This window comes from Lutra lutra, unplaced genomic scaffold (assembly GCF_902655055.1).
Source record: "Lutra lutra unplaced genomic scaffold, mLutLut1.2, whole genome shotgun sequence".
Classification (NCBI taxonomy): domain Eukaryota; kingdom Metazoa; phylum Chordata; class Mammalia; order Carnivora; family Mustelidae; genus Lutra; species Lutra lutra.
The window spans coordinates 187,607-205,303 of record NW_025923840.1 but is presented as its reverse complement, the minus strand read 5'-3'; the positions used below and the strand labels follow the sequence as shown (position 1 = coordinate 205,303).

The 17,697-nt window shown below is 47.4% G+C and overlaps 1 protein-coding gene and 1 pseudogene across 1 annotated transcript in view; one reads left to right on the top strand and one right to left on the bottom strand.

The window, feature by feature from the left end:
- Positions 1 to 7,968, bottom strand: part of LOC125092676 (uncharacterized) — a 68,423-nt pseudogene extending 60,455 nt beyond the window's left edge.
- Positions 7,969 to 16,406: 8,438 nt separating this feature from the next.
- The window catches only part of LOC125092673 (ral guanine nucleotide dissociation stimulator-like), a 61,419-nt gene continuing 60,128 nt past the window's right edge, over positions 16,407 to 17,697 (top strand). Inside the window, exons 1-3 of the mRNA XM_047717038.1 lie at positions 16,407 to 16,578; positions 17,159 to 17,322; positions 17,520 to 17,582. Coding sequence (XP_047572994.1) covers positions 16,407 to 16,578; positions 17,159 to 17,322; positions 17,520 to 17,582 — 399 coding nt within the window. The remainder of the gene's footprint in view (positions 16,579 to 17,158; positions 17,323 to 17,519; positions 17,583 to 17,697) is intronic.

The following is a 17,697-nucleotide window of genomic DNA, read 5'->3' as shown; positions in this document are numbered from 1 at the left end:
GCTGTACCAGAGCTCACAGCAACATGCATCCCTTCGAGGCCATGGACACATTGCCACAGACAGAAACTGGTTGAATCCATCTTCAAGGGAAAGAATTTAGTACAGCCACACCCTTAGCCAGCATCTGAGGATCTACACTGGTGGGAACCCCGACAGATGTGGTCAATGTGGAAGAGCTGTTAGATACAGCTCTCACATTTGGAGACACCAGAAAACTCAGACCAGGCAAACCTGTGTCTGTCATTACTGGGATCCCTCCTGTACCCAGAGTGCCCACCTTTTTCACCACCACAGAAATCACAGAATACAAATCCTGTGTCTCTGATCACTGAAGCAGAGCCTTCTGCCAGATGTGGTCCCTTTCTCAACACCAGAGAACTCACACGGGGAGAACCACTAGGGCTGTATCTTGGTGGAAGAAGCTTCAACTGGGGCTCTGGCCTATGCTCCTGCTACCGTCTCAGAGAGCAGGTCATCCCTCATACAGGAGCAAAGGTGTAGGGACATCCTGGGACACCCTGCATCATCTTTGCTGCTGAATGCTGATGAAATCCATGTGGGAATCCCATTCCTCATGGAGCCAACACGTGAAGGACTTGGGAGGATTCACACAGAAGAAAAACCTCCCGGAGTAAGGAGGAAAGGAATGTTCTCAGGTAACCCTTCTTCCTTAGCCAGCAAAGATACCCTCACACTGAGCAAACACTGATCCCAATGCAACAAGGGGAAATTCTTCCCTGGACACTCACATCAGAAAATCACTGGGCAAATACCTCCCAAGAAATTTCTTAGGGTGAAATTGAGATACAAACTCAGACACTGACAATTTTTCACTGCAAACACATACAACTGCGTCACGTTCTGAGGGATGGTGAATACAGTATTTCAGTAATCAATAACTAGAAATTAAAGCAAATCTGCTCCCATCCATCAGTACTTGCATAAAGGCCAGTATCACTGAAAAGTAGGAGTCTCACAACCATGCACATTGTGCCAATTAAGGTCGGGGGACTTTTCCTTTACTAGCTCTCACAACTGACACTGATACTGTCTCTTGGTAGGAAGTTTGACACATATATACACTGCGTGGGATCCATGAGAACATCAATTGAAGGGTTAAGTTAGAATTTTAGAACAAAGGGTGATTGATGTATGTTCACAAAAACATTAATCTATCGATGTATGTAGATCACAAGGATGAATGGCAACAAGACTCAAAAAACACATGGTTTGTGATCTACCTCTCATGTGGCCTTAATTCTACTAATATTGTCCTCATAAATTGGAAAAGATTTATAAATTAATTACAGGCTTAGAAATATTTCTATTTTCTTTACTTATTAGAGAGTGAGAGAGCTAGACAGGGAGCAAGAACAGTCCGGGTTGGGCAGCAGAGAAGAGGGAGAGAAAGCAGGCTTCACATTGAGAAGGGTGCACAATGCAGGAATTGATCCTCCGGGATCCAGGGATCCTGACCTCAGCCAAAGCTAGATGTTTAACCAACTGTGCCACGCAGGGACTTGCAAATTAATTTCATGTTTTACAATGGTGCTGTTTTTTAAGAATTGTGTGTATCAGGACAGGAATTACACTCTACTGTTCAGATTCAGGTAGTGAGGGCTTCCTCCTCCTCTATGAGAATTTGGTAGCCAACTGATTTTCTCCACCACCAAGAATAGTTCCTTATCTCTTGGCCTGAGAAGGTGTAAGAGCACTGCTGATACGGAAACAGTCCCCAATTTAGAAGATTTAGAACAGGAAGGGATATGTATGCTCCCTTCCATAAACACAAAGCACATCCAGGAATGCCTGCATGGTTCTTTTAGTTAAGGGACCAACTCTTGATTTTGGCTCAGGTCCTGATATCAGGGTTGTCAGATCGAGCCCCTGACATGTGTCATGCTCTGCACTGCAGGTGGAGCCTGCGTAAAAGTCTCTCTCTCCCTCCATACCTCCCCTTCCAAACTTGGCTACCAGAGGTTCCACAATGTCTATGCCAGACTAAAGGAGGAGCGTGTAGGCCAAGAGGTGACCCAGATGACAATCACCAACTAGTGCCAAGAGACTAAATAAACTTCCTGCTGTTCCCAGAACCAAACAGAAGACTTGCAGAAACCCTATTACAACTGCATTTCATATGACCATCTTAGTGATTCATACTTCTCCTAGAATCTTCATATTAGAAATATGTTCTCATTCATCTACCCTGAATCTTCAGTGATATGGAATTCCTACAGGAGATGTGCAAACACTCTATCTCCTCATGTCTTCTCTAATCTGTGTGACCTTCTTACTGACCCTCTTGATTTTGGCTGAGATGATGATCCCAGCGTTGTGAGATTGAGCCCTGTGTCATGCTCTGCAAAGCATGTGGCACCTGCCCAGTGTCTCCCTCTCTCTCTCTTGCACTTCCTCTTCTTAAAAAAAAAAAAAAAAAAAAAAAAAAAAAAAAAAAAAAAAAGCATCTCCCCTCAGAGATCCATTTGTAAGGATGCCCGATATTCTTTACTCTAGTTTACTGGCCCTAAAAAGAATGTGTTGACAGAAAACACTATTTTGGAGAGAATGTCTATTTATAAGATAACCCTGCAATAACTCAGGATTCTGCTAACAGAAGCAACCTGTCGTTCAGATGTTTTGTTTGGGGCAGGGACTTGCAGAACCTTCTCCATATGTGCCACTAAGTAATTTTCCCCAAGCAACAGACTCTCGATATTCTGGTTAAGTCAATCGAAAAGAAGAGGGTGTCTTTCCCTTTGGAAGAAAGACAGAAGCCAGCAAAAGAGGTACCCAAGTCAAGCCCTGAACCTCAACCCAGGGGGAAGTTTCAGAATCAGGACAACTTACTGCTGTGATGCACATGAACCAGGGAGATTACAGGGGTCACACTCCTCTACGTGTTGCACTTGAATCTGCATTGAAGAGACAGAGGCCAGATGCATTGGATGCTGCCAATGAGGCCAAGTCACCTGAGCCTTGAAGCACCACCTGTAAAAACAGGGAGAGCATTTAGTTGAGGTCTCAGGACCCATACTCCGGAAGACACAATGTCTTACAAAACTGAAAGCATGCTCCTCCCTTCCCGCAGAGAGCACAAGTTCAAAGAGGCCAAAACCACAGGAACCCGAAATTTGTGAAAGACTTAGCATTGCTGCTGGCAGACCTTCAAATAATACATGCATGGTAAATTGGCTACCGGGAGTTCCAGGATATCTATGCCAGTCCCAAGCAGGAGGATGTGGGTCAGGAGATGGCCCAGAGGTCAATCACCATTTGCAACTAGTGATGAGAGACTAAGTGAAGTTCCTGCTGCTCCAGAATCCAAAAAGAAGATCTGCAGAAACCTTATTTCAACTTCATTTTGCATGACTGTCCTAGGGTTGCTTACTTCTCCTTGAATCTTCTTTCACCTTTGACAAGCAATCTCATTAATCTACCCTGTAACTTCAATGACACAGAACTCCCATAGGAGATGTGCATATACTCTACCTGCTCAATGTCTTTTCTACTCTATGTGAGTGACTCTGTTAGTCTTTCTTTCTTTCTTTTTTCACAACTCTCTTTGGTTGAAATGAGCCTCTGGTCTTTCGTTTCTAAGACATGCCTCTCATGGACCCTAGAACTCAAAAAAAAAAAAAAAAAAAAAAAAAAAAAAAAAAAAAACATCTAATCACCACCCAAAATGAATGTAACCTATACCTTGGAGATTGAAGATTGTTTCACTCCTAACCAGCAACTATGCTACTGACCCAAAGGGCAAGCCCTCCAACAACCAGCTTCTAGAGGGTTCTGGGACAATTTGGGGTATAGTTCTGATAGGATTTTCCCAATAAGAAAATACTGCTAGCCTCCAAACCTGATTGCAAACTAAATTGATTCAGAGCTTCACGGGACCCATTGTGAGGCACAGAAATGCCTGGAGGTGGTGGCAGTGGGTGCCAGTCCACATGGCTGACGGATTTCAGTTCAATGAATTTGGGATGGTTTCTTAGATGCAAGAAAGCAGCCAGAAGCACACTTGGTTTCTTAGCATCAATTCTAACTAATCCTGGCAGGCATAGTGACAGATCATTCGATACAGATTTTGAAACCCTCCTGTGCTGGAACTTTTCATGAGGAATCTCTAGAGTGAATTTTCAGTAGTGTGTCCAAGCCAAAGCCAAGCGTGATACTCCCCTCAGACTTGACTGCAATACTTGTCGATTTGGGTTGATTCCTCTTCTCGAGGTCCCCCAAATATCCTGAGGTTCCTATAGCTGCCAACAAGTAACTTTCCCTACTCATCTGGCAAGGCTCCTGGGTACTGTGTCATCAAGGTGTGAAGCCGCTATTGCCAAGGGGCTCCACAAAGCCAACCTTAATTCCTGAAAATTATTTCGTCATTATCTGAGTCTATAAACGTTACTCTCAAATTGGACATTTCACTCAATCCTTTGGTAAAATAACCAATGTTTCCAGTGGTGTCCTGTTACAAGGAAAAGGCACTTGTGCTGAACTTACACCAATATTCCTAAGTACCTTGGAAGAAAGAATTCTCCCTGGGAGTTTCTGAATGATGGAGGGTTCAGGGAGGGAGAGAAGTTAAATGCTTCCATTTCCTCACACAGAAATTTATCATCTCATTTCTGTAGATCACAGATACTTTCAGATAGAGTTTCCCTCAATCTGGAAGAAGAAACATTAAAGAACCAGCAATGTTTCAAACAAGAGTCACAAAGGTAGACTCATCTTCCTCAACTCACTCAGTCCCCCCCTTATTAATTCTTATTAATAAAGAATGCAGCTTTTCCATGAGTTCTGCAAATCTGTACCCAGTTGAGTTTGAGGATTTTCATGATCGTACACTAAGACCCCATGTGACACATCACCGTGTAAAGTGACAGGCATTTAGTGGTAGAGTAGGGATGAAAGGCCCGTGGACAAACGCTTAATGAGATATATTTTCACCAACTATTGAAGGCAGGACATCAGCATGGAAGCAGAGAGGCCACAAGACCTGCATCCCGGTCTCTAGGGCATGGCATGTCCATGAGTTTCCATATTTCCAAGCCAAACACATTCATGTCTTCTGAGCTAAGGCTTCTGCTTCTAAAATTTTGTCCCAAGAAGAAAACCAGAGGGGTTGTAAAGGATTTGCAACAGTTTTCATGGAGGCTTCCTGGATGATGGTGAATCCCTGCAGCCCACCGCCTTGCCCGAGGCCCACAAAACTGTTCAGTGCCCACTTTGCGTCCAGCATGGTCAGGCAGGTCTAGCCCTTTCTCCCCCGGTTGCTCAGCACACCCTCTCCTGATGTCCACCAGGCCACACAGCCTCTGTGTTCTATGTCCTTGATGGATCTCTTTGGAAGATGGTAACCTGCATAGGGGTGGAAGGAGCAAATATACTCCTTCCCAACCTTTCTCCCTCCTTGCACCCATCCAAGATTTGTGCAGGGGGAGCAGAGCTGCAGGGACTTGCAGATGGGGTTCTTCTTCTGTGGCACTCCCAAGAATCCCATTGCACTGAGCCTGAGCCTTAGTGCTTAGCAGGATATTTGGTCTCTAACCCCACCGCCCACCCCAGCCAGGGGGCAGCATTCAACCTGCCAGCCTCCTCAGAAAGAACTCCTGCACCCTAGCTAGCTTCCCTCCATCCAACGCCCAGGTGCTGACCTAGGCATTCGAAAGGAGACTGGATTAGGAGACACACACATTGTATACAGGTGCCTGACTGCGCTCCACACTACACCTAATACTTCAAGGTTGTGGTGATGGCAGAATTCCTGCTGTGTGCTTTTTGCCCCGAGACATGCCCAACCCTCCAATATGTCACAGAGTACAGAGCTGGGCTTCAGCCCCCCTGTGATCTGGCTGTCTGTTGCTGCTGCCTGGCCTGCCTGCCCCCCTCCCTGGCTCCAGTCCTTTCCTATGAGTATCTGCCTGTGCCCTGTGACTCTAGCTCTGCTCAGTTGCCCCCGTCCCTGGTTGCAGGCCATCAACAGGCAGTTGAGGAGCCACAGATTCTGGCGGCTGGCCCTGTGCTCCCCTCAACCCAACCACCATGGTGACCAATGTGGGCCCAAGTGCCAGATAGGACTGCAGCCCCCGCCTTCCTGCTCAACCTCAGGGGGCACTTCAGAAGCAAGGCACGTCAGACCTAAATACCTGCTCCCAGCCCCCTCCCCACCAACTGAATAACCCCTAGGGACAGAGGTATAGGGAAGTCAACACAATCTACACTCCAGGCATTACATATCACTCAGCCTCTCATGGTATGCAGGTGAATCAGAGAAGGATTCAGCACAACTGCACAAACAACATATGAGTAGTGAGCAAATGGGTTTCTCCCAGGGCGGAAACATTTCAAGATACCCTGCATTAGGCCTGGTTGTCAGCCTACCTGTGCTCAGTAAGAGCCCTGCTCTGACATTGATGAGCAAGCCACATACCAAGAGTACCTCTGCAGGTAATTGGGCCCAAATGTATCCTGGATCCTTTCATTTGGTTGTTTTGATTTTGCTCCAAAGTCCAGGGAGATACCTCTGGGGCATGGATGGGACTCTCATTTCAAGAGCACAGGAGGTAACTGGGCCATATCTTCCCCTCAACACCACTCCTGTGTCAGGCCAGGTCAAGCTACTACCTTTGTGCTACACTGTGACCTCAGCAGGGCCAAAGCACAGCCTGCTCCCCGGATGTGGAGAGAACAGGGATGCAGTCCCTGAGCCACACATTCTGAAGCCAGAACTCTAAGAGAACTATGCATGTGGGCTGGTAGCACAGAAACTGGCAGGCATCACGCTGCCCTGTAAGCCACCCAGGCTCCTGGCAGCCTCAGAGTGGGGGTTGAGTGCCTGCTCTGCATTCCAGATTGCCTCTGACCTGTCCTGACTCAGACATAAGCTGGAACCCCTGTGGTACCTCCAAGGTCAGGTGGCATATAAAGGGCCTAGAGTGGTTGGGATGGCCCTGGGAAGGGAACCCACTGAGGCAGATCCCAGAATGAGGCTGGAGGACATATCAGGGGCTCACTGATATGGGAACCCACAGCAGATTGCTGAGGGAACAGGGAGCCCAGAGTCTGGACGGTGTTCACATCACTGCCTCAAGAGCTGTGTCCCTGGTGAATGACTGAATCTGTCTGTGCCCCACATCTTCTATAGAACTGGGCCTCACAGCATTTTGTCCCCCAGGACTTGCTGAGGAGAAACCAAGACAATGAACAATAAGCACCTCGCCAGTGCTTGGAACAGAAGCGGCATCCATGAAGACACATCTCCCTAGCATTGCTTGATAGAAAACGTGTTTTGGAACCACTGGCTCAGCTGGTCATGTCGTTTTGAACATCAGAGAAAAAGCGCCTGGCTTCAGGAAGCCTCCCTCCAACATCGTCACTCAGAACCACCCTGATCCAGTTACACAACTAATGCTCCAGGGACATTCCTGCCAGTCTGGTAAATATTGTGCTGTGTAGACACACTACCCTGCAATCTCTGCCCCAGGAAGCTGTGGACCCAGCAAGTTTGTGGCTCCCAATTGGGCCCAGCTGTCCTCCCCTTGTCCCCAGGACAGTGGACCTGGGCCTCTGGCCTTACCTCCCTTCTCATTGGTGATGATGGTGGCCTCTAGGGTCTCCCCCAGCCCTGCTTCATCTTGGTCATCAGTGTGAAGATGTATGCTGACTCTGGGGCCAGGTCAGTGGCTGTGAATCACCTCACCATGGCACCCATCTCCACTGTGGTGAACATGCTGGAGTTGCTGTTGGACAGGCAGTAGATGATCTGATATCCTGTGGGTGGGACAGGAGGGCCATGCATCAGTCTCATCACCCCCTCGGACCCCACATTTTCACCACCCCGCCACCACCACTCTGCCGTGATTCCGCCATGTCCTTCCTCCTCTGCCAGCATCTGAGAGGAATGGCAGAGCCGCAGTGGCAGATGGAGCCTCTGAGTGCTGGGCCCCCATGACTCTCATTCCCCTTCATCCAACTCACCACCAAGATGTGGAAACAGTTTCATCTTTAGTGATCCAATACTTACATAAAACACCAGTACTCATCATATCAGCAGTTTAAAAGCTCCCAAAAAACCAAGTTCCAGAACCAGATGCATTTCGTGGTAAATTCTACCATTCAGGGAAGGATACATAGCAGTCCTTTGCCCACTTTTTCAAAAACCAGAAGAGAAAGCTTCTAAACTCATTTGCTGAGGCCAACATAACCCTAATGCAAAAATAAATGAGGACACCCCAAGAAAAAAGTCTTACAGTCCAAAATCCCTGATGACCATAGATGCAAAAATGTTCAACAAAATACTAACAACTCAAGCTCACCAATATGCTGAGAAAATCATATACTATGATCAATTGGGATCTTGCAGGAATGCAATGATGGTTTACAGGTGCACATTGATCAAAGCGATACGGCACATTAAGAAAATAAAGAATAAAAATGATGTGATCATCTTGAGATGCAGGGAAGCATTTGTCATACTTTAATATCCATTTGCAATCAAAATTCTCAACAGTGTGTGTAGACCAGGAACATACCTCAACACCGAAAAGGCCATATATGGGGTGCCTGGGTGGCTCAGTGGGTTAAAGCCTCTGCCTTAAGCTCAGGTCATTATTCCAGGGTCCTGGGATCAAGCCCTGCATCAGGCTCTCTGCTCAGCAGGGTGCCTGCTTCCTCCTCTCTCTGCCTCTCTACCTACTTGTGATTTCTCTCTCTAGAGAGAGATATATAATAATATATAAATAAATAAAATAAATAAATAAATAAATAAAATCTTTTTTTTAAAAGGCCATATATGACAACCACACAGATTACGTCACATCTGATAGTGAAAAGTTTTAGCTGTTTCTACTTCCTCTAAGATCGCCTAAGTTAGGAACACTGCTGATCTTTCCTTGCCACTTTTGCTGAACACAATATTGAAAATCCAGGGCAGAACAATTATGCAAGAAGATAATCAAAAGGCATCAAAACTAGAACGAAAGAAGTAAAATGGTCACTACATACAGATGATATAGAATATAAGGAAAAACTCAAAGAAGCCAGTGAAATATTGTTCAAACTATGACTAAATTCAGTAAAGGGGCAGGATACAATATCACTACCCAAAAATCTGCTGTGTTTTTATATGCTAATAATGAATCATCAGAAAATAAATTAGGAAGATCATCCCACCTGAAGTTGCATGAAAAAGAATAAAATACCCAGGAATATACTTCATCAAGAGGTAAAATCTTGGATGATGAAAACGACAAGACGGTAAGGAAAGAAACTGAAGGCAACACACATAAACCAAGAGACACCGCATATTCATGGGTGAGAAAAATTAATAATGGTAAAATGTCCATACTTCCCTAAACCATCTACAGTTTCATTGCAATTCCTGTCAAAATTCTAAGGACATTTTCGCAGAAAGAGAAGAAAGTTTCTAAAAATTTGTATGATGCCAGAAAAGACTGAATACCAGAGCAATCTAGAGAAAGAAGAACCACACTAAAGGCATCGTGCTTGCTCATTTCAGACTAATGACAAAGCTAGAGTAATCAAAACAATCTAGCGTTATCATAACAACAGACACATACATCACCGTAAGACAGGAGAGAGCCCAGAAGTAAACACACACATCTATGGTTTGGGAACTTATGACAAAGCAGCCAAGAATAAACAAGAGGGAAAATCAGTCTCTTTCATCAATGGTGCTGGGAACACTGGAGAACCACATGCAAAAGAACAAAACTGCACCATTCTCTTACACCATACACAAAAATTAACTCAAAATGGGTCAAAAAATTGAATATAAGTCCTGGAACTATAAAACCTGTAGCAGAAAACACAGGGTTTGGAAAGGTCCTTGACGAAATGTCTTGGTAGTGGTGCTTTTAAGCGGATACCAAAGTAAAAACAAACAAAGAAGCAAAGTGTGGGCCTACATCAAACTATAAAACATCTAAACAAAGGAAACCATCCACAAAATAAAATGGTAACCTAAGGTAAAACATTTGTAAATTATTTATCCGGTAAGGGGTTAATATTCAAAATATAAAGAACTCATGCAACTCAACAACAAAACAAAACAAAACACACAAAAGCACCAAAAACCCCACAAGTTATCTAGTGTATCAGGAGAAGTTCCAAATAGACATTTTCCTAAAGAAGACATACAGATGGTCTACACGAACATGAAAAGATGCTCATCATTAATCATCAGGGAAATGCAAATCAAAGAAGAATGAGGCACTACTTCACACCTGTCAGAAGGGCCATTATGAAAAACAGAAGAAATAGCAAGTTTTGGTAAAGATATGGAGTAGAGGAAACTCTAGTGCACCTATATGGGGAGTATAAATGGGTGCGGCCACTATGGAAAACAGTACAGAAGTTCCTCAAAAAAATGATAAATAGAGCAACCAAAGGAGCCAGGAATTCTCTTTCTGAGTATTTATCTGAAGGGAATGAAAACACTAATTCACAAAGGTATATTCACCCCTGTGTACACTGCAGGATTATTTACAACAGTGAAAATAGAGAAACAACCTAAATGCCGTCAGTGGATGAATGAATAAAGAAATTGTGGTTGATAAACACAGTGGAATCATACTCAGCCATAATAAAGGATGAAATCTTTAAATTTACACATGGTGACGCTTGAAGGCATTATGCTAAGTAAAACAGGCCAGACCGAAAGACAAATACTAGAAATCACTTACATGTAGAACCTTAAAACAAATAAAACAAAAACAAAAATGTGAGCTCACAGACAGAACAGATGGGGGCTGGCAGAAATTTGGTGTTGGAGGTGGGAGAAATGGTGAAGATGTCAAAAGGAAAAAAAGAAAACAAAACCAAATATAGCATCTTTTTTTTTTTTTTTTCAATTAAGTAATCTCTACACCCAACATGACTCAAACTCATAACCTGGAGATCAAGAGTCACACACTCCACTGACCCCGCCAGCCAGGATCCTGGAATTGTCGCATCTTCTGATACTCAATGTATGGAGAAAGGGGAAACTAATTTAATCTATGGTATTTTGAGGGCTAGGTATTTTTTGGTAAAGGTACAAATGAAAGAACACATTCTTCAGGGTCACACACTCAGTTCTGTATCTAGTTCTAATATTTACCATGACACTGAGAAAGTAACTTGACTTTTTAATTTAATTATTTATTTGGGAGACAGAGAAGGGGGGCATAAGCAGGGGGATGGACAGAGGGAGATGGAGAAGAAGACTCCCCACTGAGCAGGGAGTCTGAAATGGGGTTTGATCCCAGGAACTAGGGATTATGTCCTGAGTCAAAGGCGACCTTCGACAACTGAACCACCCCGGTTCCCCTACTTAACCTCTTTTCTGCCTCTTTCCCCACCTCTGAGGATATTATGAATATTTGCTTTTAAAACAGCTTCTATTTTTAATTTAATAATAGCTTTTAGATTTGAATGATACCTTAGATCTTAGGTATTAGAATAATACCTATGAGAGTAAGCCCTCAAAAATGTTTTTAAAAACCTTATTCTGGGAGTACCTGGGTGGCATGGTCAGTTAAGCAGCTGACTCTTGATTTGGGCTCAAATCAAAATCCCAACATCTGGGAGAGAGCCCCCACACCAGGCTCCACACTCAGCGGGTACCCTGCTGGAGGATTCCCTCTCTCCCTCTGACCCTCCGTTCTCTAGCATATGCTTGTGCATGCAATCTCTTCCTGTCTCTACAATAAATAAATATGACTTTAAAAATCTAATCTTGAACATTTGGTGGTTGCATAATCATTTTCATTATTGGGTGGTATCTCCTAGTTTACAAAGCACTTTTATATATACTTTCTTTTTTTATTTATTTATTTATTTATTTTTTTATATATATATACTTTCTTATTGGAGTCAGGATATGGTCCTGGGAGAAGAATTTATTGTGTTTATTTATATAGGAAAATAAAGAAAACCAGACTTAGAGCAGGGCTGTGCCTTGCTCATGACTGAAGAGCTAACAGATGATCTTCTGATTTTTCAGTCCAATGGAGGAGGAAAATAAAAAATCCAAACACTGCAACAAGAGCCAATGAAGGGCACTAGAACCTGATAATGGAATCAATGCAGTAAAATGATGCAATATTTATAAATATTTACCCACCCAGCAGTGGAGCAACTAAATATGTAGAGCATATATGAACAGACCTAAGAGAAACAATCAGCACTAATACCATAGGGAACTCTAATACTTCACACTTCTCTCAATGATACAACATCCAGACAGAAGTTCACAAAGGAAACATCAGCCTCAGTAACCTGTTTCTTAGATGACTTGACAGATACACACAGAACCCTCCACCCAAAAGCAGCACATGGAATGCACTCCTCTCAAGTGCACCTAGGACATTCTCCACCACAGGTCATATGTGAGGCCACAAGACAAGTCAATAAACTCCAGAAGCCTAGGATTTTCCCAAACGATGAGTGAAACCAAATTGACCATCTTTTCCAAACACAGTGGTATAGAACTAGAAATCAATTACAAGAAGAAAACTGGGAATTCATAAACACAGATACTAAACAACATGCTACTGAACAACCAATTGAGTTCATTGGCAAACTGAAATAAGAACACAGAAATACTTTGAGGCAAATGAAAAAAATAATATAATCAAACAAAAGTTATGGAATGCAGTAAAATGCGTTTCAAAATGCGGCACCTGATTATTCAGTGGAGTGCTGTTACTCTTGATCTTGTGGTTTTGAGTTTCAACCCCACGCTGGGCATAGAGATCACTTTAATTTTTTGAAGATGTCATTTATTTATTTGACACAGAGGGAGAGAGAGAGAGAGCCTGAACAAAGTGGAAGGAGCAACAGGCAGTAGAAGAGGGAAAAATTGGTTCCCCATGCTGACCAGAGAGAGCTGATGCAGCACTCAATTCCAGGACCCTAAATTCATGACCTGAGCCAAAGTCCAATGTCTAACAGAATGAGCCACACAGGCACCCCTTAGAGCTAACTTTAAAAAAGAAAGTGGTTCTAAGAAGGAAGTTTATAGTGATACAGGCCTAACTCAAGAAACAAGAAACATCTCAAATAAGGAACCTAACTTGGTTCCTCAAGGAGACATAAAAAGAACAAATGAAGTCCAAAGTTAATAGAACAAAGGAACACATCAGAACTGAAATAAGTGAAATACAGACTAAAAAGATAACAGAAAGATAAAAAAAAAAATAAAACACAACAACAAGAACAACAGATCAACAAAGATCTGGTTCTTTGAAAAGAACAAAGCTGACAGAGTCTCAGCCAGACTCAAGCTAACAAAAAATAAAGAGGAAACATCATCAGAAATGAAAGAGATGTTCCCTGATACCATAGATATGCAAAGGCTCATAAGAAAGTCCTATGAACAATTACACCCCAACAAGCTGGATAATCCAAAAGAAAAGGATACATTCCCAGAAACATACAACCTGCCAAGACTGAATCCTGAAGAAACAGAAATTCTGAACAGACCAATGACCAGTAGGGAGATTAAATAAGAAATCAAAAACTTCCAACAAGCAAAATTCCAGGACCCCATGGTTTCACTGGTGAATTCTACGAATCATCCACAGGGGGAAAAAAAAATGAATACCAGGCCTTCTCAAACTGCCAGAAAAACAAGAGGAAAGAATTTTCGCCACCTCATTTTAAGAGGCCAACGAGGCCCTTATGGAAACCTCCCAAGGTGCCCCAAGAAAATGAGAGACTAGTATCTGTGATGAACATAGACATAAAAATCCTCACCCAAATATCAGCAAACCGAATCCTAGAATACAGGAAGAGATATGATCCAGTAAGATTTAATGACAGGGATGTAATGGCGGTTCAATATCCACAAATCAAACTGATGTGTCACATTCACAAAACGAAGGATCAACATCATAGGACCATCTCAACATATGCAGAAAAAGCTTTTGATAGCGCTGCTACCAAATCACTGCCCCCCCCATCTGTGCTTCTGCTTCTTGGCTGGTCCCCACATCCCGTACCATGGCCACCCCACTGTGCCATGCCCCAAATGCCACCCTGCTGTGCCCCACACACCCGCCACTGTCCCTTCCACCCCCCATTGCTGACAGATGGCTGCCACCAGCACTGGCACCCTCCACCCTGCTACTCCACAGCAGTGCCCCTCAGTCCCACAAGAGCTAACCCTCACCATAGCTGCCCTGCTGCCCTGAGTGTTGCAACTGATGCCCTACTCTGTCACCCCCAGTGCTCCTACCACTCCCTTGTGCACCCCCAGGACTCTGCTACCCTGCTGCGCCACTCTCCTGTGCTTCTACTGGCCTGGTGCCAATGTTTCCAAAAGCACCACCTCTGCTACCGTGGTCACCCTGCTGCTCCTGCCCATCTCCACTATGCCCCCCACACCCAAGCCATGCCATGCCATTGCCAGGCAGCTGCTGCCCCGCTGGTCCCTCCCAACCACATCCGGGCCAATCACTCCCTGCTTCGCCTCCACATCTGCTGCCATCCAACTGCACTTCCTTAAGTCACTGACTTCCTCAAGTCACTGCTGTCTCACTACCCCCCACTGCCATTTCTTCACTGCATACTCCCCTTGCTGCCGCAGCTGTGCAGAGCCCCTGTCCTGCCCACACAGCTATTAACCTGATGCTCTTGCCCTGCTGGTCCCACCAAACACCCCCGAAATGCTACCACCTGTCGGCCCCCCATCCCTGCTCCAGTGCCTCCAGATTCCCTCCCTGTTGACCTGCTGCTGCCGCCCCACTCATCCCACCCTTCTCCCAGTGCTCCTGGGTGCCCCTGCCTCATGACCCTGCCATCCGCAGCACATCCCTCATACTGTCCACCTTACCACTGCTACTGTAGCTAAGCTTCTGCCCTGTGCTCCAGGCCACTACTGACCTTCACTGTCCAGTCCTCAATGACATGCGTTAAGGCCCTACCCCACCCTTCATGCCCTTCCTGTGCAGTTGCCAAGTGCCGCTGCCTCCCAGTTGGTTCCATGCCCCCTTCTACCCACGCCACCACCCGCCTGCCACCCCACATGCACCTGTGCAGCCACGCTTTCCTGCCCCGCCCACCACCATGCTCATTACTGTCCTGCTGCCCCACTGCATTGCTGCTACCTTCCCTCTGTGCTCTTCCCGCACCTCTACCCTGCCGGGTACCCCACACGCCCACTACCAATCCCCTGTTCTCACTGTCCTTGCCCCCTTACCACCACCCTGCTTCTGATCTGCTGCCGCCCAGTGTCCCATTGCTGCTGGTCTTCGTAGCCCAGCCCTGTGCAGCCCTGCCCTGTTGACTTGCATGCCTGCCCACCTGCCACGCTGCCCCCCCCCCTGTTGTTCCAGCCCCCCTCCCTGCAGCTACCACCTAGTGCTACCCCTGCACCCCACTCTGGAGCCTTCCTGATTCCCTACCCTTGTTGCCACGCTGCTGTCACCCCACGAGTCCTACTACACCTTCCCCGCACTGGTACCACTAGGCTGCCCCACAACATGAGTTGCTCCTACCATGCTGCACCCCTGTCCACTGCACCCCCACTTACAACCACCATTGCCTCTCCGCTGCTATCCTGGGTCCCCACTGCTTCTGCTATCAATGGTCCTGCCCTGTAGACATGCACCAGGCCCAGCAAAGCCAGGCCCTTGCTTTACTGCCTGACCCACCATGCCATGACATTGACATCCCACTTATACCCAGCTAGTCCTGCCCAGGCCCAAACGACACTACTGCCTAGCTTCCCCCCTCCCCCCACTCTGATGCTTCCTGTCTGCCAAGCGTGTGGCTGACCAGCATGTCCACCCCACCCGTGCTGCTAACAGCTTGCTGCCCCCTAAAAATGCACCCCTGCCACCCTGCTGTGCCCCCCCAGACCCCCTTACTGCCGCACCGCCTCTGTCCTGTGCCCACGGCCTCTGCTGTGCTTTGCTGCCCCACCTTGTTGGCATGCGATATGAGCAGGTCCAGCAACCAGCTAAGCTGTTGCTGTGCTGCTACCTCAGGGCTGGTCTCACACTCCCTACACTGCCCTGCTGCCTATATTCCACCCCCCTACAGGTGCCACATGGCTGCCCCACTCGGGTGTCATGCAGCTTCCACTTACCACAAGAAGCTCCCCCTCCCTGTACCAGTGCTACCTGGTGATACCCCCACACCCTCCCCCGCTGGCCCCGCCGCCTGAGTGTTCTAACCTCTCTGCCACCTCCTCGCCTCCATGGAGCTTGGCAGCCTTGCCCGCCACACCATGACACTGACATCCTGCTGATGCCAGGCTGGTCCCTCCCCTCTCCGGCCATGGACGAGTAGCTGCTTACCCCTCCCTGTGCTCTGTTTCCTCGCCACGGTCACGCGCATTACTGCTTCACATGCCCGCCCCCCTGCCACCCTCACACTGCCACCATCTTGCTGCCCCCCACATGACCCTTACCACCCTGCTGTACCCCCCACACAACCCCATTTACCACTACTGCCCCCGCTCCTCTGTTGCCCTGTGTCCCAGCCTCTACTGTGCTTTGGTGACCCGCCCCCTTGACGTGCACAAAGGGCCCGCCCACCACGCCTGCCCCACTGATGCTGCCCATCCCCTTGGTATGGGCATCCTAACTGTTGCTGCCCCGCCCCCTTGACCTGCACGATGGGCCCTCCCACCACGTCCTCCTAATTTTGATGTCCCACCCGCTTGACATGCAGGACGGGCCCGCCCATCACGACTGCCTAACTGTTGAAGCCCCGCCCCCTTGACGTGCCTGGTGGGCTCGCCCAACACCCACGCCCCGCTGCTATTGCCCCGCCCCCTTCACGTGAACCCTGGGCCAGCCCACCACGCCATCCTAACTGTTTCTGCATTGTTGCCTGGGGCTGCTCTCACCCTCTCACCCACTCTGCTGCCGCCTAGATTCCACCAGGTGCCACACAGCTCACATTCAACCCAGTGCCACTACGGCCTGCCCCCATTCCTGCTTCTGATGACCCTTGCTCCCTCCCCTGTGATCCCATCCCCCTTCCTCAGTGTTATATCCTGGCTGCCAACTCCTCAGGCCCATGCAACCCCACCCACCATGCAATGACGTTGACACCCGCTGATGCCTGGCTGGTCCCGCCTCCCCCCACATGCAACGACTGCCTAAGGGCTTCTCCCTTCCCTGCTCCGTTGCCTCCCCGCTGCCAGGTGTATTACCACGCTACTTCCACCCTGAATATCTGCCCCGCTCCCTGCACAGCTCACACTATTACCGCCACATGCACCCCTGCCACTGTGCTGTGCCCCTCACACTGCCCGCCTTACCTCAGCTGCTGCCGCTCTGCGCCTACCCTGTGCACCTGGCCTCTGCCGTGCTTCGGCACCCCGCCCCCTTGACATGCACGTTGGGTCTGCCCACCACACTCGCCTAACTGTCGCTGCCCCGCCCCCATGACACAATGGGCCCGCCCACCACGCCCTACTAACCATTGTTGCCCAGCTCCCTTGATGTGTGCTGTGGGCCCGCCCACCATACCCGCCTAACTGCTGCTGCCCCGCCCCCATGCAGTGCACTCGGGGCCCGCCCACCACGCCCGCCCCACTGCTACTGCTGCAGAGCCGCTGCCTCCGGGCATGTCCCACCCCCACTGCCGGTTGCCTCAGCTTAGATTCCACCCACCCCCCACAGTTGCTGCAGGGCTGCCCCACTTGGCTGTCACACAGCTCCCCCACCACCACTGGCCTTC